This window comes from Poecile atricapillus, chromosome 2 (genome assembly GCF_030490865.1).
Source record: "Poecile atricapillus isolate bPoeAtr1 chromosome 2, bPoeAtr1.hap1, whole genome shotgun sequence".
Classification (NCBI taxonomy): domain Eukaryota; kingdom Metazoa; phylum Chordata; class Aves; order Passeriformes; family Paridae; genus Poecile; species Poecile atricapillus.
In genome coordinates, this window is record NC_081250.1 from 31,776,302 (window position 1) to 31,801,329 (window position 25,028).

General features: G+C 39.7%; 1 protein-coding gene and 1 long non-coding RNA gene across 7 annotated transcripts in view; one reads left to right on the forward strand and one right to left on the reverse strand.

Moving 5' to 3' along the window:
* Positions 1–20,911, forward strand: LOC131576225 (uncharacterized). 5 transcript variants are annotated; one of them, XR_009276941.1, is made up of 12 exons: positions 1–2,952; positions 3,516–3,783; positions 5,329–5,449; positions 8,713–8,870; positions 9,812–9,911; positions 10,707–10,878; positions 11,992–12,213; positions 14,444–14,559; positions 16,366–16,472; positions 17,816–17,884; positions 19,914–20,021; positions 20,781–20,911. It is a non-coding gene; the product is annotated as an uncharacterized LOC131576225 (long non-coding RNA). The 5 variants fall into 5 exon arrangements; XR_009276940.1 differs by having other exon boundaries at positions 1–3,853; XR_009276939.1 differs by having other exon boundaries at positions 1–3,783.
* CDCA7L (cell division cycle associated 7 like) overlaps positions 16,414–25,028 on the reverse strand; it is a 21,094-nt gene continuing 12,479 nt past the window's right edge. Inside the window, exons 5-10 of one of the 2 annotated variants that reach the window (XM_058832680.1) lie at positions 24,488–24,562; positions 23,227–23,409; positions 21,742–21,876; positions 20,800–20,949; positions 20,014–20,150; positions 17,903–19,658 (exon numbers count right to left, since the gene is read on the reverse strand). In XM_058832680.1, the coding sequence (XP_058688663.1) occupies positions 19,628–19,658; positions 20,014–20,150; positions 20,800–20,949; positions 21,742–21,876; positions 23,227–23,409; positions 24,488–24,562 (711 nt within the window). In that variant the 3' untranslated portion in view covers positions 17,903–19,627. Of the gene's footprint in view, positions 16,453–17,902; positions 19,659–20,013; positions 20,151–20,764; positions 20,950–21,741; positions 21,877–23,226; positions 23,410–24,487; positions 24,563–25,028 lie in introns of those variants that run through there. The other variant, XM_058832681.1, reaches the window with a different exon arrangement.

Genomic DNA, 25,028 nt, shown 5'->3' on the forward strand with positions numbered 1-25,028 from the left:
GCTTGAGTTCACTATAGACTCTGGAAGATTTCATAACATCTACGACTAAACAGGAGATGGTTGCAAATGAGGCACTCAAGAAAGCTGCTCACATGGCCATTGGGTTCTTTTCCAGGAGAATGTCGAACTGCCACTCTGGTGGGGAAAATCTCCTCAGCTGGAGGCATGTTCCCAGAACACAAAATATGCTGTGGATTACGGCAGAACTTCCAGACAGCTAATAATCTTGTGCCTTTTGCTTTTGTTTGTAGCAGGATAAACATCATATTGATAGGCTGTATGTCACGTTTTGCTGAACAGTGCAATCTCCCAGGAGGAACAGGAGAGATAAAACAGAAAACCCCTGGTGGGTGGGTAGGACTGCCCTCAGGCACACCCTTCCCCTGCCTAATTAAGAGCTCCTATTCCATTCAGCAGGCCATAATGGAGACTTTAATGAAATGGGTCCGACTGTCCCTGGGGAAGCTGTATAATTAGTCCTGGAGTGCTGCTTTTCTGAGATAGCAGCCACGGCTTTGGCCAGCTTTGTATGGAGCAAGAACCCACTCTGCAGTGGACAAAGAAATCCGTGGGATGCTCTGGCAAGCCGTGGTTTCCCAGCACAGTAACAGAGTGAACGGGAGCACTGCAACTCTAAATGCCACTGAAAAAAGATGCTCCTTCCCAAGTGTTTCATGCTAAATATCCAATGTTTATATGTGACAACCTGTCAGCCCCGAATCCAAACAACAAGTGCACGTTCCAGGCCTTGGCATTAAGGTGGTGATGGGAGTGGGGTGCTTCTCTCCTCTCCTGGTCTGAACCTCAGGAGCCTGCTTTGTCTGCCAACCAGGTTGCCCACAACAAATGAAGGGATGGGTTAGAGTCAGTGTTTTCTGCCAGATGGAACAAAACCACCATGGGATTAGTGAGGGGCCCTGGTGTGCTAGGCACTGTGGGAGCATGCACAAACTGCCCCTCCTCGTTGGCTTCCATGAACTTCCATGAAACTGGAAGTGTGTTTAACCATATTTCATGTGAGTGAGCTAATCATGCTGGTCTGAAAACAGCCCTGCATAGAAATGCTGTGAAGGGAAGAATCAAGCTGGTTTTCAGGGGAATTTACGGGTTCTCAGCTGCTCTGGGGGCAGGATGAAAAAACGGGAGACAGTAGAGTCAGTGTTTGTTTCTCTTAAGCCACAGGGATGGATGGGGAACATCTGAGGAACTTCTTGTGTTACAGATCTGCTCAGTTTTCCAGCCTGTTATGCCTGGTTTTTGGGGGAAAAGAGAGGCAACCATTTGCTGTAAAGGTTTTTGGTAATGGAGGATTGTGGGAAGTCTGAAAGGAAACTGCATAAGGACATTGGACTAAATCCCAAATGGTGCTAATCTATCTAAAACTATTGAATTTGGATGCACTCAGTGCTTCTCAAGCTTTAGTCTTCTGCATTTGGGCCCAAAACCCCTGTAAGCTTATATTTCAGAAAAATTTTGGAGCAAAAAGATGAAGTATTTTACTATGAATTTTATTGGAGGCTAGAGGGTGCATAATTAGATACTAAAGAGAAAAAACCAAATCAACCTATACCTGCTATTCTAACTGACCTGAGAAATACATTAAAAATTACTTTTGCTTCAGATCTAGCAAAAGCAGTTGGCACAGTGTTCAACAAACTGGAAGCAGAACAACTGATTTCAATATTTTGTCAAATTTAACTCTTATGTCACTCATAATTAATATCTCAGATTCAGATATCTGATATGTTGAATGTTTATTTTGTTATTATATTAAGGCTTGAATCACTTCCACTTTGCATTGGATGGATGCAGCCTATATGAAAATTCAGGTGCTGCCAGGCTACAATCATGTAATGTGACATGAAAGTCTCACTCTTTTCCCATTCCCCTTTTCCTCTTTCCACATGGTGAGGGGTAGTTTTGAATATCCCCCCAGCAGACCTCGTAATAAAATGATGCAGCAGCCAGGGTGTGATTGACATGTATTCTTTGGCTGTAATTCCTCCTGTGCTGCATGGAGATTGCCAGTGCAATCAGGAGGTTCTGGCACATCAGGGCCAAAGAAAAGCTCGTGGATGAGTTGCAATTTGAGTTGAAGTGTTAGTACTGTAACAAAGAAACTTGGAGTCTGGGCTAACAGTGTGATTAAAACATCTTTAGCCCAGATAAATCTTAAACTTTTCTCGATATTCCCATTTTTCACTAGGAGTTGCTTTGGAGGCAGATGCTTTTCCATTAGATCTCTCTTCTCTGACCCATCAGTTGTTTTCCGCCATCCTCATGTATTTAGAACTTTAAAGACAGTTACACTCTGAAGTAGTCTGAGACTAAGTAGTCTGAGTCTGAGTCCTAAGCAGAAGGATAGATGGAACCATTTTTCTGTCTAGCACTTCTGTCTTGCCCCTGGTATGTCTTGGACAGGTTTTGTCCTAGGTCCCAGTTCTACAGGGAACTTAAAGAGAGTCCAGGTGTCTTCTGAGCTAAGCTTGTCTTTGTATGTGATAACACTCACAACCACAGATCACTTAACCCTGAGTTTATAATATTTTCATTAGCTTCAGAATCAAGGCCTTAAATTTTAGAAGCTAACAGTGAAACCTCAGTGCATACCAAGAAATGACAATGACTTAACTGTTACCCCATTAAAAAGTCACAACAACAGTGCCTTAAGGACAACAGATTTATTTGGTTTTGTACAATAACCATATTGGCTGCTTTTCAATGGAAAAGTGAAAGTAGCTGAGTGGTTCAGAACCTTGGGCAAACTCCCTGAGCAATACAATATATTATCCTGATTTCTGTGTCTTTATCAGTGCTTAGCCAGCTCCAGCCACAGAAGAGCACATCATTTCCCAAGGAACACTAAAAAATTCAATTAAAATTACTGGTGAACTTCCTACAAGGTGTCTTGCTAATTTCCATGCTGCTCCCTATGGTTTTGACCTGGTAAAAGTAAGCTACATTTTTTTTTTCCTTTTTATGCTTTAATTACTCTTTCCCCTGCATGGACAAGTGGCAACACCGATGACCATTCTGTGGGAGACCAGGACTTGGGGCTGTTGTGATTCCAAACTAACCTGGGAGCTGCAGGGGCCAGCCCTCTGTCCTCACCTGCCTCTGTGTTTGCCATCAGTGTTGGGCAGGAGGGAAAGTGTAGCAATAACACAAATTGGTGCTATTCAATATAGATGTGCACAGGTATGCTTACACAGACAGAAAGAGCATTTATTGCACCAGCTTTAGCCAGTGGTGCACTTATGGAAAAAACATGTACATGCTCTAAAGTCAGAGCTCTTTCATTCCATGGTACTCACATATTTTGCTCTACTCTAAACTTGGGTTGGCCAAGTGCATGGTCATGACCATTCTCCCACAGAGTGGATTTATACACCTGGCTGTTCAGGCAATGGCTCAGTACCCTCTGTATGGGTTCCTGCAGTTAGGCATAAAGAAAGGAATTAAAGAGCAAGGGCTTTGTGCTGTTTGTTTTGTCTTTTGCTCTTTCCCTGTGTAAGGTTCTGCTTGGTGGGTGGAAAGAAGAAGGAGGAGAAAGACATGAGAATGTGGAGAGCAAGCACATCACAGGGAGGTTGTAGCCTCCTTCCCTCCAGATCCCTGGTTATCCCTGTCTGCCACCCCAGGAACTCGTAGAAAGATCTTCAAGCCCAGTGTGAGTCAGCTTCCCTGCAGCAGTGGCAGTGCTGGAGCAGTCAGCTTGCTCACATCAGCAAAGCAGACCATGATGAAGGCAGCTGGAACTGCACACTTTCACCTTCCAGCAAGGTATTCACATGTAGCTCAAGCAGCTACTTGAGCACAGCACACATGAGGGCAGAGCTGGGATGTGAAAAGGGTAAGAGTTCCTTTAAAAAGGAATACTAGCCAACGCATGGGGAAAAACAAAAGAAAAGGGGAAAATAAAAAAAAAAGAAGGGAAAAAAGCTGTGTCAGAGCTACAAATAGATTGATTTTGATGGTGTGAGATGATTTGGAAAGATATTTGTGAGAAAGGAAGGATAGCTGCAGTTTTGTAGCTGAGCAGCTATTAATACAGCATTTTGTTCTTTTTTCAATTTTTTTATAACTTCCTATTGTAATACTTTTAATGGAAAAATTTAGACAAAGTTTTTATTAAAGGTGGTTCATATACATTGTTGTCCTGCTTCAGTCTGTGTTTAGTGAAAGAATGTATATGTATATATTTGAATTAACCAAATTCTAAGCTACATACTTGAGAGAACTCTCTTTTCTCGCCCACTATTCTGAGCTATAGGTGTTTGTGGCTTACCACAAATTCCTTTGCACACACTGTCTTTAATATATTTCTGGTAAGGTATTTCTTTTTATTTTAATTACAATAAGAAAATCAAAGTATCCCTAATCCACATGGAATGCATTTCATGGGTTTGTGGTTTTATTCAGGGTAGAAACTTGTGTTGTGTTTTTCATGGTTGAACTCAGCATTCTGATTTAAGGAGGTTTTTTCATCAGACATAAAACCCTTCATATTTGCCCAGATTCAGCTACATGTTGTTCAGCTCAGGATGATCTATTTCCTTTTACAAGACAAGAGTTTATCCATCTGATATTCCCTCCACACATCATTATTTTCAAGGGTATCAAAATTAATTTTGTATGTTTATTACTGCTTAAGCTAAGAGATAAAATATAGAAAAATGTCAGAGACATAAGGATTAATTTCTGCAGCTTTTACAGACAAATGGCAAATAATTTAAAAACCAGCAGAAGCCCTGTGCTGAATATCATCTTGCTGAAATTCTCTACTAACACTATAAATAATGGAGCTAAAAAGAAAAATATTAAACTTCAATTTCAAATATGACTCTTTGGCAAATGGTGTAAAATTCCAGTGAGCTTGAAGTCTTTTTAATAAATGTTAAACTAGTAAATTTTCTACTTGGGATGAAGTCTATGGATGATTTAGCTAGGAAACTATAGTGGTTATCTGAGTAATATTTATAGGCTCCTAGGTAAAGACTGTTTTTGTTGGCTTCAGTAGCACAACCGTTCTTTCCTAAGGGACATTTGGGAATTAAAATGTCACTATCAACAATTTTGCACTGCAAAATTGAGAGAATTACTGCTAAAAGTACTGCCCAATAGCCTCTGATTCTTTAGAAACCTGTTTCTCACTCTCTTTCCAACTCCAGTCTCGTCAGTGCTCCCTTTTGGCAGCTGAGGCCGGCACAGCTCTCAGCAACACAGCCTGTTGTTAGTGCAGAGGTTATTGTTTTTTCTTTGACAGGATACCCTTGAACTGCATGCCAGAGAAGGGGGATTTAAAAGCATCCTTTTTCCTCTGTGCAGTTTTCACACCTGCTTTCCTGGGAGGCTGAAGTTTGGGGCTGGAATGGAAGGGACCCGATGGGCACCAGAGATCTCCGTCTGTGTCGCTATCATCAGCTACCACCCAGAGCCCCACAAGAAGGTAAGCAGGGGTCAGGTAGCCACACATCAAAGTCATTTTCACTCAATCACATGTTTATACTGAATAAGGGGGACACAGTTCTTTCCCTGAAGCTGATATTTAAGTAGCTGGCATTATATGATGCCTTTGGTGAGTATGAAAATAAACCAGATCAAAGGGGGTGGGGGGTTGTGGGTTTTTTCTGGCAGTAGATGCTTGAACTTCGCAATATAGGTCAAACCAGTTCCACATCAGTAGCTAAGGGGGAAAAAAATGCCCTTCATTATGTTAACAAAAACAGGGGTTTACATGTGCATATATGCCAAATTCATTAGGCAGGTAATGAAGCATTTGCACAAATGTAATTACAAACAGCAATTCTGACAGTTCATAACACTGCATTAATAATCACTACAATTAGTTCTGATGATGGAAGCAATTTACAGCACGTCACATGTATAAATAATGGTGCATTTCCTGAATGTGTCATTATTATGTATTAAGGATGCCACCTTGTTGTGACTTTCTCAGTAATGTTCCCCTTGAGTCAAAGTTAAGGATACGAGAGCGGTTTTTTTCTGAGCTACAGCATATTTCATACTTGCATAGTTTAAATACTGAGTTGAGGTCATTTGTGTAAGTTCTGTATGTGAAAATGTGAAATGCCTAAATAACAGGCAGTAATTATTTGTTACTGAATGATATAGGATATTATTGAATAGCTCCTCCCATTTTAGTAATTTAAATAAATTTCAGAGATATTTATAAAGAGGAAAAAAAAGAAGTGTCACCCCTTGATGATATAGTTTATTCCATATCTCCCAGCTTCTATTTACTCTGAGACATTAATTTTCTTTTTGTCTTCATACCCCTACTAACCTTTATTTAGTTAGTAGGACATCAAGCTGTTTTTCCTTTTTGTGGTACTTGGTGTCATAGTGAAATAATTGCTGAATTTTATTATGATGATTTAATAGTGCTTCCCATTTAGAAAACAAGTCTATGAAATCAGCTTATTCCAACCCTTAGTTTTCTTTGCTAATAAATCTTGCCACTTTAAGTTGTTCTTTTCAAACCACAATTCATAAGCTGGAAAATTCATTTTGCTAATTAATGAGAGGGAGGATTCTGATGGCAGGGAATACTAGAAAGGACTGTAAGAGCAAGAATTATTTCTTCTCTCCTCTTGGTAATATTGGTTATTGGCCTTTGTCATGGTACTGTTTAGTGATTCATTACCCTGTTGCTTCATAAGGATTTTTTTAATGTAGATATTGGAGAAAGAAATAAGACAATAGGTTTTTTTAATGTGAGTTCCTATGTATATATGCATGTCTATGACCTTTTGCATACATACACACACACATACACACACACATATATATAATCATATGTATATAATCTATATGATCTTCCCATTTTTTGTCCTTTGGGAATAACTTCCTGAAGACAATTAAGCATTGACCAGAAAGCATAAACTGGGCAACTTGAGCTAGCCCATCAGTAGTGGAAATTGCCATAACTCTGTTTTAACTTCCACCAGTTTACAGCATTTTCCCAAGAATATTTAATATTTTATCTCAGCTTTTCCTGCTGCTAAGACAAACTCCAGCACACCAACCTGCAATAGTTAAATTGTAGACCTTAAGGTCTCTTTATGTCAAGTACAGGGTGCCTGATCCTGCCTCATTGTCCTACTCTTGCCCTTCACCTTCTGATCCCCATACATGTTTTCAAGGAGTTGTCACTGGATGTTCTTGTCGGGGGAAGTAGATTCTGTCCTCTCCATTATCCTCCCACCCAGCAACGGCTCTGTGGGTTTTTTGGGTACAACAGAACAGTTTTGTATAGAGTACAATGGCAATTATGTGAACCTGACAGCCCAAAATATTTCTAATGCAAACTCCGCAGTTTTCTCACACTTGCAAAAATGTCCCTTTTATATCACAAGCTTTGATTATACCAGTATAATCAATGTCCCAGAAGTGTGCAGCTGAATGAGCTTGTACTGCATTAGAATATTGATATACTCTTGCAAAAGACAAAGGAAAAAGCAATTTCTTGAGATAAATATATATGAAATTAGAAAAGCATGAGTTTTTGTTGCTGACAAGGAGAAAAGCAGGTTTATTCTGACTGCAATAACGTTTTTTGTTCTAAATCCAAGTTGCTAGTATTTTTCACAGGGATTCTCTGTTCAGCCTTCTCATCACAAGCATGCAGCACTGCATATTTTATTCCAGTGGCTTTTTTTAAAACTATTTTTTCATTTTCTTTGAACCAGCTTAAAGTAAAGATGGATTAGCATTTCACATAATCAAATTGTTGCATACAAGTTTATGTAGCAAGCAGGCTGGAATAGCTACAGCTATTTTACTTGTTCTGTTCTGTCACATCATGCAATATTTAAAGCCTATAATTAAGTTTTTACTAGAACTGTTGGGAGGCAAATACTGCCCCCAAGGGCGTAAAGGTTCCTGTCTGCAAAGGTTTCATCGCAAACTGGCATATTTTGCAAACCAAAGGGGAGCAAAAAGAAGCTTCAAATGCTGTGAAACCAAATAAAAGAGAAAGACAGTGGTTCCTTGAATAAAATGTTTTACCACCTTTAACCACATGCCTTCTCTGTGGCATTATGACTAGAATTCTACAATAAACTTAATGCTTATATGGTGTAGCAGTAATGGGATTAATATTAATTCAATTTTAACCAAAGTTCTTGAATACTTCCCAAATTCAAATAATGTAGAATTTCAGTAACTGAATGTTCCCTAGTGAGGAGATATAAAAGACTGCAATCAGATACAAGTTTTTTATTTCTCCTCCAAGAAAGGCACAGTAGGTTACCTTCCTGTTAGTCATGAGGATTATGATTTTAAAGATCTGTAGGGGAAAATACATGCACTTGTTCATGAAGTTATGTTCTCTCATATCATGTGGTGTTTTGAAAATGTGGTTTTCTCTAAAGATTTTTATAAGGGCTAAGGTAGAAAACATAAAGCAAGGATAATACATTTTACACCGTTACTGAATTTTAGTCACAAAGTTGCTATTTTTTGCTCAGATACCTCTCACTGGAATTGAAATAAAGGACATCTGGTTTTAATATTATTTGCTGAACAAACCAAACCCAGCAATGCAAATGTGCAGCCATGAAGCTTTCTTCATGGAAAGGAAGTAGTTGGATTTCTTTTATATCTCCTAACAGTGTTTGTTCTGAGCAGCTTTGGTTTGTCCTTTAAGCAGCTGACTTCTTTTATTCAGCGATGCATTCTGTTCCTCAGGTGGGTTCCACAGGGAGACTTGCATAACCTCCTCGGTGAGATCATGTCAGGTGGCCACATCACGGGTGCCTGGGACTGCAGGCTCTGCTGGACCTGTCTGCAATTCCTCAGCCCAGTCCTGCTGAGAGCTTTCACACGTGCCTAAAGCTCTTGAACAGGTACAGAGTGTGTTTAACCTAAGGGAAAGAGAAGACCACATGCTTTCTCATCCAGGCAGCCCCACCTGTGGCAAGGTCTGGTTGTGGGGGGAATAAATTTGTTGATGATTTATCGTGAGCAGATTTTGGCTGAGAGGGTTTGTGAGTTTGCATACTTCTTGTCTATTTTTGCAAGTACCATTAATTGGTAACTTGAATTCAGGACTTCATAACACTGCTTGTGTAGCGAGCTTAATGACATTGGACACACATAGGTTTCCATTTTACTAGGAAAACTATTTTAAGGTGCTTCCATTTAGAAAGTTTTGGGTAGGCATGGGAAAGTATCTCTTATGGAACAGCACTTTAACCAAAGTAACTGATAGACTCACCAGTCAGACCAGTTTCAGCAGTCCAGAATGGCACTATCTTCAGAACTTACACTTACTCATCACACATTTTCTTCCTCAAAAAAAAAAAATAATGGAAATTTTATACATTTCCTTCTGTCTCACTCCTAAAATAAGAAAAGTACCTTGTAAGAACTGTTTTTAATTTTCCACTACCCTCTCACACATCTGTTTCTGTAGCTTTGTCAGGTTATCACCAGCTGACATATACTGAATTATTCAAATTTCATTAGTGAGTTTTCATTCTGGACAGCAGTGTATGTGGAGCATCCATGACTCCAAAGGGCCAGCCTGCCAAAGTTGCTTCTAATCAGCAGCAAATGCTAAAATTTTTGAGGCTACAAAAAGAAAATGTTGCTTTAACTTTAGTTCTCAGAAGTTTTGCATGGAAACGGCTTTAATTTATTTTCATATACACAGCTATAAAAAAAATGTGGATATTTCTACAGGGGAGTGTGTATATATGTACACACATATATAATATAGATATATAATATATGTATTATATATATATAAATATTAAAAGCCCTTTCTGCTTCTCCTTTATTGCAGAAGAAGGCACTTTGGAGAACAGATTGTACACAATTTGCTAAAAAACAGCCAGGAGATTTTTCAAGCACCGTTTCCAGGTGTTATTTTTCATCATCCAAAGGTAAAAAGCTAATTTATGAGGAAAGGAAAAATAAAAATTATCATGTTACGTGTGAGCAGGCCATTTGTGGAGCTGGAAGAAGTGCCCCTTTCACCCCTGGCAGTGGGTTGAAGCCTCTGTTTTGGCTGTGAGCGAGAGGAGCGGGCTGGTGTCTCCTTGGTCCCAAAGAAGTGGGATTTCATATGTCAAAGAGCCACACTGAGATGAAGGCAATTGGAAGTAACTGCTCAGAAGAAGATGCCCAAGAGTAAGTTGCCATGGAGATGGAAAGGCTAAACACCACTGTACTCCTGACCTCGAAAGAGGCTGATTTCTCCACATGACAGCTGAGGTCGTGGGGGCATGGTGGGAAGCTCATCCTGCCGGCTCCAGCTCTGCCTCTAGCCTATGGATAAGTAAAGAATTACTGCTTTACTACTTTAGGTAGTCCATTAACCTTCACAAGCCTGAACTTTCATTCAAATAATTGCAAAATAAGTATAGGTGGTGAAACCTGAACAGAATCACTGCTATTTGTATGCCCTTTGGAAAGTTTAGGGACCCAACCCTTAGTGTGGATCCACTGGTATTTTAAATAGTGAGGTATCTTTCTTAGCTTCTTGCTGTAATTGGGAAAAGTTAAAGCCCAGAATTACCAGCAAAACCCAAAAACCATTCAGTGACTGGCCACCAAATGAATGCAAACAAAATGGTCCTTCATCAGCAGTGGGGCTTTGTATTCAGTGGGGAGATTACCTTCTGTTTGTAACTTACTGCCTTATGGTGAGTTCTTTTAGCTACAAATCCATTCCACAGGGTCCATTAGAATAACCCACCATGCATCATGATAGACCTCACCCGGGAACAGCCGTAAAGACAGAAGGGCAGCAGGTTCCTGCTACACACCCCAGTAACCCACAGCCTCCCTCTGTGCACACAACTCCCACGCATGCAGTAAAACCTGATTTAAGTGCCAGCAGAGAGACTGGTAAGTACAGATTGTCTGACAGAATTGATCTTCCACTTGAGGTAAATAACAGGGCTTTTTTCAAAACCTCACCACTACTTCAAAGTGGCGTCTTAGGATACAGCTTATTGTGGGTGAGGTTAGTGGTGCAAGTTCAGGCACAGGTAAATGGCTGGTTGCAGAACCAAAATGACTTCAGAAATAAGTGCTTACCGGTGTTATTTTGAGCAGTAGCTTGTTGTAGACTGTTCTAAATGCCAGAAGCTCTTAAATGTTATTGTGGTTTTGTGGAGTGGACTCTGCATTAGGAAGAAATAGCTTTTGTGAAAAGTACCACTTAGAGCTAGAAATATTTTTTAACAAAACCAACTTCAAGCATCGTTTAAATTGCAGACAGCTCTATGACAATAAGTTCAGAGAAATTCTTTGAATTCAGTGAAGTTCTTACAGCACAGGAGATAGGGAAGTCTGAAAAATAAATGTGATGGCTACTGCTTTTATTCTTATTTATTCCTTTTTATTTTATTTAGGAGGTTAGCCCACTGAGAGTACATCTCACCAAAGTCGTGTCTACATAAATCTTGATCTGCTCCAAAGTCCCAAGTCTTATCTTAAATATCCCGACAGATTTAGGGTCTTTCTGCTCAATTTAGTGCAGTTAATAGTACTTGGCTCAATACTGAGCTGATTGAGACCTTAATTTTTTCTCCTGTTAAAATCACCACCACTGTCTAGCTCACTGATGCCAAAGCAGCAGTCCAAAACCCTGTGCAAGACTCCTACATTTCTAGAGATGCAATGGAGTGGCAAAATGGCATAAGAATCCTTGCTTGGCTGCTGAGGTGATGCAGACTTCCAGTACTTAAAATACACTTGCCTCAGTAGTGACAGTGCTTAAAATAAATGCAAAGCATCCTCATAAAGTATGAAGCAACCCTGCAGAAAATGGAAGTATCCAGAAATTATGCAAATAGTAACTGTGCTGGGAATACTTTGCTAACCCTGTTCCATTGTAGCAGAACATATAGGTGTCATGTACACAGACTTCAAATAAATTTCTGAAACTTTGTATATATAGAAGAATGTTTCCTGGTGTCAGCATTACCAATAACATTATTGATTCTTTTCCTACAGCTTGAAGAGGAGCTTGGCACCATGTTTCTTGGTCCCACCAAATCTGGATTATGATGGATACCATAAATACATAAATGAAATGTTTCCATCTGAAAACCCTGTACTATATGGACTGCACCCCAATGCTGAGATGGGATTCTTGACAACATCAGATAATCTCTTCAAAACTCCTTTGGAAAACAACCCATGGGAGAGGGATCAGGCCAATTTGCAGTTAAAGAGGTGAAGTTCTTCATCCAGTGTGTTGTCAGTGCTGTTAATGACAGGTGGAATACACATCTTACTGTGTTATTTCAGCAATAGACTTTCTGGGGAATAGAATTTCTGGGGAATAGGATTTCTGGGGAGAAGAAAAATGCATCAAATTAGAAAAGATCAGATGAGTGTTAATGGGTGTGATAATGCACCAGCCTTGTCAAGGGGTAATGCACTAGGAAGACATTTGGACCAATTTATTTTTCACACTGAATTTATTTTGGGGTGGGAAACAAGCTATGGATCTCCTACCTTTTTTTTTTTTTTTTTTTGTACATTTTCATAAACAAGTACAGAAACAATAACTTACTGGGAAAAAGGTGTGGTTGGTTGAATCAGTGGGTCTAGTCTTGACCTCTGTCTTTTGTTTCCATCTCCTGCATGATGTAACTCCTTGGGGTAGCTTTCCTACACCTTTCCACTTGTGCCAATCATAGGAAGTCCCTCCTAGCCTGCAGTCCTGACTTTTTCTGCTGCACTCACAGCACAGCCTAGCAGAGATGTGCAGGCTTTACATGTCAGGAAGAGCAGGCCAAGCACAGGCTCTGCCACTGCTTCCCTTGCTGAGCACTTGATCTGAGCAGGAGCCTTGTGGCTGCTCCAAGACTTCCCTTGCAAGTAGTAGAGGAAGAGGAGATTTAGTTTTTGGGTAGTCAGACAAGGAGGGTGTCTGACCATCTCTTAGCCTCAGCACCTCACCAGGAGTCTAGCAGAACAACAACATTAATACTGATAAACAATCAGATCCTGGATTAAAAGGACCAATCCTAATACCATGATAAACCTTGTCACTTAATATGGAGTTAACTGGGACATTGTAGTTCTGTTCATAGTCAAGATATGTTAGACACACAGACACATTAGTATAGCCAAACTCATTCCATAAAAAATTTAAAGGATGGGTTTTAAGCATGGAACATCACTGGTGCTGTGCTTAAGAGATTAAATGAATAAAGGAGAAGGGAAGGAAAATGTAATCACAAATCTCAGCTAGTTCTGTTTTCAGATCTTGCCACCTTCTGCATCTTCCTTTCTGAGTGTAGATCTGAGAAACTATGTCCAGATGCCCCAATGCCTGGCAGATGATGAGACTGAGCCTTCAGCTCCTTATCCTTACCAGAGTTAATTAAAGTCTCCTGTGACTGCCACGCTGGTTCCTTCATTTACTCCCTTCTTTTCCTCCAAGCACCCTTTTTTTCTTTTACTCTTATCACTATCAGATCATGGAGGTTTTGCAGGAGGAAATGTGACAGCTCTGCATGCAAGTAGCCAAACATTGCTTCATCTCCTGGGGGGAGCTTGTGCTTTTCACACTCAGTTCCCATCCAGTTTAGGGAGTCTGGACTATAACATATGGCATTCATCATTAAGTCTGCCAAAGCTAGGGCTGAAACAGAGGCTGAGCTGCATTAATGCTGTGATTTCAATTCCTGCTCATTAGTACTGTTATGAATTGTTCTTCATTTATGTTCTGTCTCAGTTCCAGAGCAGGCCTGCAGGGAGAGGGGCTCTTTTTGGGGGTATGGCATATGTGTGCCTGTGCCTGTGCTGTTTTACCTAATGCCTGAGACAGCAAGGACTGTGGGTGGTGGAGGGGGTGATGGAAGCTATTAGGTACTAGAGAAATACAAACTAGTGATCACACTTGACTGAAAATCAAGAAAATTCCAGGGTGTATCCTAGAAACAGCAGTTATTCCAAGTCCAGGGACAATGTATTAGTAGACTTCAAGGGTCAATGCTACCTGAAAATGCAAAGCTAAATAGAAGCTGCTAAGTGTTAATTGGTTTGCTGTCATTCCTCTCAATACTGTAGCCAAGAAGACAGCAAAGGTGATAGAGGGAGTGTAGCTGGTTTTTATCTAAGAAAATGAGATATTTGTGCTCTTCTGAAGAAATCAGACTTCAAAGTGGATGAGTCAGAAAGAGCTGATTGCTGGGATTTCTATTGGCTCTGTTTTATTGTCCTGGCCAGGTTAAGAATGTCCCGGATGATAATCTGGGTATGCTTCCTGAGAAGCTTAACCTTGCAGAAATCATGCAGGGAAGACCATTGCCTGGAGACCCTAGGCTCTTGTTTGCCTCAAGGAGTAAGGTGATGAACCTTTTCCTTTCAGAGATCTGTAGGTCTTTTAAACAGCTGGACATTGGTCTCAAGGCAAATTACTTATTTCAGGGCTTTTTACTTTTCTCCAAAGGGGAAGCTGATCTTTTCTGCTCACATGGAAGTGCTGCAGTACACACTCTTCTGTGATGTTGTGCCAGACACATGGACTAAGCCAGCATATCCATCCACACACAGCTTTATCCACTGGTAAGTTCCCCACAGTGACAGGGTTTAGTTACTATGCAGAGCTATTCCATTGATTTAAGTCCATCAGCCTGGTTCCATTCACATTTCTTCCAAATTTTGTCCTAATGAAAGTCAGTTTTCCTTTGAAGCAGGTTTTGTAGCAACACCAAGCACTTTGCTAAAGCGAAGGCCCCGTCACCTCCTTTTGTCCCAAGTACTGGAAGTGCTCAGCATCTTGTGGGATTCCTTTCCCTTAGCCTGCAACCGGCAGTGGTTAGACATGGATGAAACAGGCATTGTTTTTGGAAATTCTTCTGATACCTCATGGCAATGTATGCTGCATTATGCCATTATTCAGAGACACTGTCAGAATCTCTTATGTTCCTGATTTGCACTTTGCTCTGGCTTATTGAAAGTTTAAATATGAAGCTTAAATACCAATGAAGACGATATCAGACAATTTGTATTTAAGAAGCCATCTAGATGTTAGCAAATTCTGGCAGTTTCTCATGGTGATGTTCAGGTTTCTCCCCAAGACACCAGATTCAACAGCACTGAGCATACTCACATTCTCTGCTGCCAGTAACCCATCCCATGCTGATCACCTTCTGCAACTGATTTCAGACATACTTACATGAGGGAAACAACAAATTCCACTGAAACAATTGCCTTATACTTACATAAGCTTATATTTTCTGGTGACTTCAACAACGTACTTTCTCTGCAGATAAAAGGACTCCTTACATTTGAAATCTGTAGTTTATTTTGTCTACAAAAGCAGTTCACATGCAGTTAAGGCAGGAGCTATTGATGCTTCTCTTTTAGGGTTACTGATTTTCTCATGAGGTACCAAGAACTTGACATCTGGACACAGGACCTTGTGCTGCCAGCAGTGGTGAGGCTTTCTGGCTTGCTCCATCCTCACTGCTTTCTCACAGATCAGCAGTGAGGGGTGTAGGGCACCAAGCATCTGATTTCAGTGCCAGACATTTTCCTTTAACTTACTGATGGTTAGCTATGTTTGTGATGCTGTTTGTAGGGCTAATCACAGCTTAAATAAAAAGATAAAAATCACTTTAACACTAGAATAATCCTTTCCTGAAACCAGGGGGAACAATCCAAACTTGTCTTCAGGCTACTCAGAAGTGTGAAGACAAAGCAGCTAAGGAAATAAAAGCTTGAATTTTATAGTTTAAAAAAGGTTTAAGAGTGCAAGTTTTTCCACCGTTGTTATTTAACTAATTCAGTGCATGTATCATAGTACCATTGTTTTTGTCTATAAAAGAGCTATGAGGCTGAAGAGAAAAATAAATCAAGTCTCCCAGTCCTCTTGGTGTAGCTGTTGCCACAGCAGGGAATGGAAAACTTTCAGCAGTGTAGTGAATAAGCAGTACATCTCATTTCCTGTCACAATCACAACATATTAGCTAAGTTGGTGCTAGTAATACCAAGGTTTGTGGGTTCAATCTCCATATGGATCATTCATTTAGGAGTTGGACTTGATGATTCTTGTTGGTCCCTTCCCACTTAGAATATACTGTGAATCTGTGAATGTATGTTTGCATTTATTCTGAACATCATAGGAGTGCTTCGTAACAGTGTAGCTCAAATTCTGCATGGTCACCAATGGCATTGAGCTAAATGCTTCACTTGGCTAGCAGAAAGATGGCCAGGAGCTCCTCACAGGACACTGGCAGGGATTCTCTGAAGAAGGGCAGACCCCACACAGTCTCAGGCTTGGGCAGGATGGCCCAAGAGGCTGACAGTTCTAACATTAAACTTACTGACTGAATATTGAATTATTGAAATCACTTTTTTTATTTAAAGCTGTAATGCAATGCAGGAAAAACTGGCTTTTGGATAAGGTGTGCTCGACTGCAGATGTTACCAAAAGACCAAAGAGCCTGTATCTATCTGTGTGCCTTCCATGCAAGGTAAGAAATAAACTTAAATTACTTGATCTCCTAGTTCAGGGACTCTATTAGGCAGTTAAATTGCATCAAGAGTTGCACTAAAGCATTGTGACCCTATCTATGAACAGAACCAAGAAGTTTAGGCACGGTGCTAGATTGCTGGCACTTGCCACTGTGACTTTAAATTTCATACCAGCTTGGTGTTCTAATCATTAAATATACTTCCTGAATTTAAATAACTGTTAAGTATGTCTGAACAAGGTCTGCATTGTAAAGCAGCAGCTCTAATCCAGCTGAGGTTCAGAAGTTTAAAGACTATTCCAGAAACCATAAATTTCACATGAACGAACTTCTACAATTTTTTGCAGCTCTCAGAGGTGAAGAATAGGGTTAGTAGTTACCACATGCTGGCAACCTGGATGAAGTAATCTACACAACTGCAATTTGAAAAAAAAACCAACCTAACCCCCACAAAAAAAACCCAAAACCAACCAACCTACCAACAAAACCCCCAAACCCACAAATCAACAAAAAAAAAAAAAAAAAAAAAACAAAACAACAAAAAAAAAACCAACCAAAAACCCCACAAAAATTGTCTTTATCCTGTTTTTTTCTTCTTCCTTGAATGAATGTTGCAGATTCTAAATAAACAGATATAAGGAATTATGAATGTTTTATTTGCTGGGTCATAATGCACATAAAGCTTTTGGGGAGATATACCAAGAGTAAAGGAAGTACTTGAGAACACCTATATTGTGGGTACCTTCCAACTCAGAACACTCAGTGATTCTGTGATTAGCATGAGGTACAATGAGGTATAATTAGGTAGGCAAAGTGTAAGAATTAAGAGATTTTTTAATCTGGATTTTCAAGCAGTCAATTATTGCAGTAGCTGTAATAGGGTTGCAGGCTGTCCCTGAATGGAAACAGTGTTCACCTTTTGACCTGCAACCCCTCTTTTAACATGTTTGTCATCACATGATAAACCTTGTATTTTGTTCCTTTGAATCTGTATCTTCCCGAGCCTGAAGCATCTAGTTCAGGAAGGACAATTCAGGCCTGCTGTCAACATGAGATTTTAGTTCTACTTAGAAAAGCTGCCAACAAAGTAACGGCTCATTAGAGAAAGGTGAGTGACTCCCAGTGGCAAGAAGAGAAACATCATTGTTACTCATACTCCACCAGACCCGAACATACTAAAAGGAAAGCCACTCTTTTGGAAAGGAGTTGCTACTACAGCAGATACATCCCAAGGTGAAAGTTAGGGTGGGGGAATGAAGCAATGGCAAGGATGCCATTTGAATGCTGCTTTTTGAAATGGGGGGCATCAACTTTTCAGATTTTTTTTTTTTTTTTTTTTCCAGACAGCTGTCAGTATAAGGGCAATACAGTTCATTCCTCCTGCGGAGATGAGAAAAGTATCAAGGAACCTTGTGAGCAGTTTGGGCTTTTGTTGGTGTTTGCATTCAAAAAATTTCCTATCCCTACAGCCTCTGGGGTTAGCAAAAGAGCATGTTGATGAACCTGCAAGTACAGTCCAGACAGATGTCATGTACTAATATCTGCACTTGTACAGAGATGATGCACAGCAGGCCAACAAAATCTAAACCTAAATCAACCAAATCTAAAGTCTACACTACATCTGCATGTTCAAATGTAGCCTTAACTATTTAGCAACTGTTTAAACACAAATTATTCTGGTGCAGAACATCAGGTAAAGCAGGTGCTACTCAAAAGAATTCTACTATTACTGCAGGCACCACACAGGACATCCTGTGGGGCCCAGAGCAGAAGCATGGTTCAGGAACTGACTTCAGCAATGCCAGACATTTTTTTAAAGGCTATTCCATGGATCAAAGGGAAACTATGAATGTCTAGCTTATAAAAAAAAAAAGCAGGAAGACAACTTATGTTTTGACTTTCAAGCTGAAAATCAAGAAGTCAGGTAAATGGGTTCTGGCAGGAATAGCTTTACTCCTGGCAGTTTCATACTAAGCTTTCAATAAAACATGCTGCTTTCTCAATCTGCCTGATAGTAAAAGGAGATAAGCATTTTTCACAGTCAGCTGGAGCAAGAGATTTGTCTCACAAAACCACAATCCTTAATGTAACACTTATGTGGTCTATGTTGTTATTTCCTCATCAGTCAATGTTGTGCTCATGTGTTTCTCCACATAATGATTATTGATCTCCAAGCACCATTACACCTGCTATGGGAAAGTAAATGGGAAACATCAGCATCAGGGTGTAGTTTGAATCACAAAATACTCCTTTTTAGATCAGTCTTTATTCTCTCTACATAAAATGAAATGTATATCTTACACAAATTTTAACATACTTTAACATGCAATACAAATATTTTGCATTTAAAAGAAGTTGTTTGAAAGCCTGGTTGTACAAATGAAAAAATAGCTAAGAATAAGTAGGAAAATTAATCCTGAACTCTGATATAGACCAGTTACAACAGCTGGGCAGATGGTTCAGGCAGCAGGTGTACTACACAAAAACTGCTGGTGAGAAGTTTTGTTGTTTTGTTTTTTACTGGGATATTTATTTTTTTTAAACACTCTTCAATTTTCATGTTTTGGTGAATAATTGCACTTTGGAATAGAATTTAAAAAAAATCCTCCCACTAGTTGATTGTATCAGCTTTGGCTGGAATATAATGGCATTCACATGAAAGTACCTTTTCCTTGTTTGCAAGGACAAGTTCTACAAAATACAGGTGGTGGAACAGGTTCAGAAAGCTGAGCTGGAAAAATGGATCTTTATGGTTGAGCTGGTAGACAAGGGTGTTTTGTTTCTTTGAAGACGGGATGCTTTGAAGGTAGTTGTTAAACATCCTCTCTGCAAACTTGCACAATTATATAAATAAAAATGTTGCTCATTTTGACCAAGCTCTCCATCATGTGGTTGTTAAGCTCTATTAAAAATTAACCACTCAAAGCTCAAGAGTGCCATTTCACTTAACATATAGGTCTGTGCACGTAGATTTCTCTACCAAAATATTTTCCTGAGATCTTTTGCATAAGACCATATCAATCAAAAAATTCCCAATACAGAAATGAATATGCTATACACTACAATTCTATTTTATATAAAACATAGTAATAAACTTCTGAAGTCAAATTGTTAACATATTGACCAGTTGCAGGCACAGCTTGAGTTCAGTGTTCTCAATTGTCATTTGCCAGTTGTTTTTGTAAACTAGAAGAAATGAGAAAACAATGTTAGTGCTTTTTAGGAAACTCAGCTTCCCCATAAATTTCCATTGCTGAAAAAGATAACTTCCAAAACAGCACATTTATACACTTCAGCCAACCAACAGAGATTTCAAAACAGGCAAAAGTCTTTCAATTTTTTAATCAAATTAGTTGTTTACACAGACAATATACCTCACTTGAAATAAGCTGATTTCAGCCAAGGAAAAAACCTGAAATCCACAAAACTTCTTTTGTATAGGCACAGGATTTGCCCCAGAGCACAAGAAGGCAAGAAGTCAATTGTTATTGAAATGGCTACAACAGTTTAAAAAGGAATGACCAGAGGGCAGAACTCTTACCTTTCCAGGTACTCCTTGACATTGTTGTAGCCATAGAACTTGGCCAGGTGGATGAGCATGCCGGTGGCACAGCGCCCATCCCGCCGGCGGCAGTAGCTGCAGTTGCATACTCCGCGACAAGGAGGACAGATCCAGGCCTGCAGGGGCGTGAATGTGGGAGGGGGGGTAAAAGCAAGTTATGAAAAATGTTATATTTGCCTTCCTGTTGCTCAGAGAAACATGAGTATGGCTTCCCCACCATGTGATTGTGCAGGGCAAGGTTTTACAAGCCTCTAGCAGCCAGCCAGACAACCTTATTAACATTTTCCAAATTCTGCAGATTTAGAGAAATTATTAAGTGCTTGAATATTTCTTACTCTGAAACCTCAGGTTCTCTGATGTGCCCAATATTGATTTTCAAATGGACTGAAGTCATCTGTAATGCCTAACATTCATTTCATGTTAGGCTGACTGTTGTCAACTCCCTAGAAAGAGATGGGTACCCACTGTGACAAGTTCCTTTGCCTCTCTCTGCTGGCTGGTACAGGACAATCCCTGGGACTGAATTAACCAGCTGATACACAAAGTCAGGCATCTCCAAGCTGCTCAGCAACTGCACATAAAAGTGCTAATAGAGCAGGCACTGCCACACTGGGCCAGCACATCAGAGCCATTAGTTAGTACTACAGATCTATTCTTGGCAAAAAAGTTTCAACACCATGTTACTATGAGCATATTCTTGACATCACAAATTACTAACAAAACTGTTCACTACACCTTCATTCCAGGCTCAAGAATGGTACTTACTGGATCAAGCAGAGCTGACTTCACATCTTCACCGTATCGATTTCGAAGACATGGTCCACAGAACTGCCCCCTTACTCCTCCACAGCCCTGGTTGCGACAGATTGTCTTTGTATCGGTTGTCTTCTGTCGACACTGATGGCAAGTACTACCCTAAAGGTGGAAGAGAAAAACATTTGTATGAAGGACATCTTAAATGCCCACTAATGAGCTTTCCTAAGAATAATAAGCACAAACTTCAAACCAAAGTCAAATTAAACAATGAAAAGCAAGTTCTGTTACTATGATAAATCATTTAACAATGCTAGGAATTTTAGAGACAGTGCCAAATTTCAGTTGCATTGGATGTCTCAAATTACACAAGCCTCATAATCACAGTTCTGGTCCTTTCTTCTCTCTAGGAAAAGCCTAGAACTGTTGAGAAAATGATCTTGTGACTCATCCCTGCCAATATCATGAAGCATGACACACATGGTAAAATGATCTATGATAATCAATAATAGCCAAATCCAGTGGAAGCAAGGAAGGAGTTCTATTAGAGAACACTGGACACTATACAACCTGTACAGAAATATAATTTCCAGGGGTACAAATAACAGCAGGGATCACTAATATTTAATGGTACAACACAACATTTTTATTAGTGAGAGACAAAAAGGATGTCAACTCTTACCAGTGGCAAGTAATAGCTACAACAAACTTAACTTAATAGCTCTGTGGCACAAAAACACTTTCAGTGGCAAAAAGCCAGTAGGGAGTATCAACCACTACAGCCAAGCCCAGAGAAGTCTGGCAAAGCTTTCAAAGCTGTATTTGACATAATAATGATGAGCTGAACTCCCCAGAGCCTCATGAAAGGACACCTTTTAGCAAACACGAATGAAATAGTGAGAGACTTTTCATTTCAAGCACACAAAACCACTGAAGAATAGGGCAACTACTCACTAGAACTTTGTCATAGATTTTGTCTCTAACAGTGACTGCAATGTTGTCCAAGTCCTCTTCAGTTATGTCTTCTACCGGACGATGAGACGAATATTTAGATGATCTCCTTCTTTTGCGCACTCCACAATCCCCCTGCTAAAAAAACTCATCTCAATACCTTTTGTCTGATGTCATGAAGCCTCTGTCACCACACTTGGTGACAAATTCCTTCACTTACAATGAGTATGCAGTCCACAGCTAGACTGGGGGGATAGTTTCCAAATCATCCCTGCCTCTTTCTCTCGCTCTCCTCCATAATCTTTTCTCTACTATATTTTTTGTATGTTTTATTTAATTCCTTTCCATCATTACTATTTCTATTTGCACAAATCCCTGATATGTTTTACTGCTAACTATTCTTTGCATTCCCTGTCCTCCACTGTAACTATACTCCATTTCTACTCTCTCAAAATTAGGAACTGTGATCATCTGCCTTCCCATGCTTTTGTCCTTCAATCTCCTTGTATGTTCTCTAGTTGCTTTCTCCAATGACAATCTCTTAATGTCCTGCAAAAAAACCTGTACTGAAGTTTTAGGTTAGTCCTGACATACCCAGCCCTTTCTTATTAACCTGTTATTTGGAAGAGTACTCCACTCAAGATTAAGTGATGTTTTTTTCCCTTCTAAATATCATTCTCTTTGACGCCTATTAATGAATAAATCTTATCTGATTCTTAGCCTTCCCCATACCTGTCTGTGAAGACCTCATTTGACCTTCACTCTAGATCAGCTCTGTTCTGTCCAAAATAGTAATTTACCAGCCCTCATTTGGTGCTACTCTTCTTCTAATAGCCAACTTCCCTCTACAATGCTTCAAGTCTGCCCAGCACTTGTTCCTACAAGCAGAACTGGGATCCAGCCTGTAAGGATTCAAACTTAAAGTATCTTCCTCATAAGGGCTATACAGAAAATATAAGCATGACAAATGACCACCACAAGCTAGAGAAGGAAAAAAACAGATTTTTAAAAATAGGAAAGACTAAAACCTGCAACTTTTCAATTACTAGCCTGTACAGTAGCAGTTTGTTCATGCAGATTCCCTTAATTCATTCTCAGTTCATCCATACAACTCACATCTTCCCTCTGCTGTTTCCAGAGAATTTTTGCCTTTTTTCACCCGAGTCTGGTAACAGAGAAGATCTGCTTTGCCACCTCCACCACACTGCCTTGCCCCTCCAAGGAATTTTACATTATGAGCTCTAGTAACTTTCAGATGAAGAATTAGTAAGACACCATAAGTTAACTGCCTTGTTATGCCAGAACAATGCTGGTCACTTAACAGGTGGAAGGTGAGACAGAAAGGCCTGGAGATAACTTCTCCTGTAGCTATTCCTAACCAAAGATTTTCAATAATTTTGTGTAGGATGTGTCTGGTCTAAATGCTGGCCAACAATTTAAATGTTTCTTAGTTCCCAACTACTGGGGATATCAAAATCTGGCAAATACCACACTGAGTCTCTTCAAGAGGTTTTGTTGTCTGTAGTTACGGATGTGTTCTGCAAATTTGACAGCCGACACAGTAAATTTTTCCAAGGCAAATTTTTCTGGTGGACGAGCATTTCTGGTTGGGTTCATTCGACGTGCTATTTGGCCTTCAGAAAATGTCCTCCTTGGGGTTTTCCTCTGTTTCTACAAAGAGAATAGAATTCCAGTAACTGTCTTTTCAGTTATGTTTGTAGTGTTAAATAATAGAAATAACCTGAAAACGTCTGTACCACACTTGTACTATCATGAATTGATCTACTGTTTTCCTAGCCCTTATTTGTTAAGCCAACCCCACCAAATATACTCCCTACACACTATAGCTTTTGGCAACTTTTAAAACATCACACCTTCACATCAAATTCCATTCTAATTAACATCACAGAACTATACCAAAATTTAACACATGGCACATTAAGGTAGAAGCTACTTCTCACTGCCCTTTGGTAGCTAAATACTCAGATTTTCCCACAATCTGAACACACAATTTGAGGAACAAGCTGAATTCCAGTTAATTTTCTTTTTAACTGATTTTTTTAACTGAAAGGGCATTGAGAAGCTGCTTCATTTAGTTCAAGATTCTTAATTTTGGAGATTCTTAGGAGGCACAAGTTAACCTCTTCACTGTCACACTTGTCAGTTACTGTGTGATTGAATCCATGCAACAGAAGTCCTGCACGGACATCTACCAAAGGCATGGCCCCTTCAAGGTTTCCTCAAATCTTTTCAGTTTATAATATAAATGGAAAAATGCTACTCTACAGAAAAAGGATTGACACTCCTCTGCTTAAAGCTGAGAAAAGTCAATTGAAATGACTTATGTATCATTTCTGCTTGTGCTGAATGGTTCAACTTCATGAGCACAGTTCTACAGGGAAGTGCGGATTTTAGAAGAAAAGCCTACAAGAAGGAAATTAACAGGATCAAAACCCAAAGGAAAGCAACTTCTCTTCCTTATTCCCACATACACAGACATTTGTGTAAGACCTCAACAGTATTTCTGGAACAAAAACAATTATGTAACATCTCATCTAGATCTTTGTATTTATTCACAAATTATCTTACAAAATTCCATTTCCTCACAAAATCTCTGGCACTTCCCAACCAATAGCAAATCCAAACCCAAAGGAAAGCAGAACAAACTTGCTGAAAGTTTCTGATGAAACATGTTAATCCTAAGTCTAACAAAAATTACTGTCCCCACCAGCCAGTACTGGGAACTTACTGAAGGAGTCGAGGCGGGCGTTTTCACTGGGAACAGGTCCGGTATGGAATTCAGTTCTGCCAGCAGTTGGGCAAGCTGGAATCAAGTGATGTCACATTGAAAATTCACTGCAACTTGCAAAAAAAGCAACACCACCTACCATTCATTCTTCACATGCACTTGAATTATAGCTAAACCATGTGCAAGGGGCCTTTATGGAAGCACTTAAATAAAGTGGGTCTCATAAAAGGGGTTCATTTACTCTGCCATGAGCAAAACCTCTGCCAACAATACTAACCTCATAGCTCCCACTAATTCTTACTGAGAATTAGAACTAGCCAGATTTATACAGTATCTTGTCAAAACAGGACCAAAGGAGTGCATTCCAACATGGTAATGACTGATAATGAGAAATTAAGTTCATATGATAGGAGGGAAAAAAGAAAGGCAGGGTGCCAGAAGATAGTAAGATGTTCCCAGTGAGCTTTTACTGACTGCAGATACATCTGTGCTCTTTGCTGGGAAGCTCAGCGCCGCCTTAAGCAATACAGACACTGGGTAC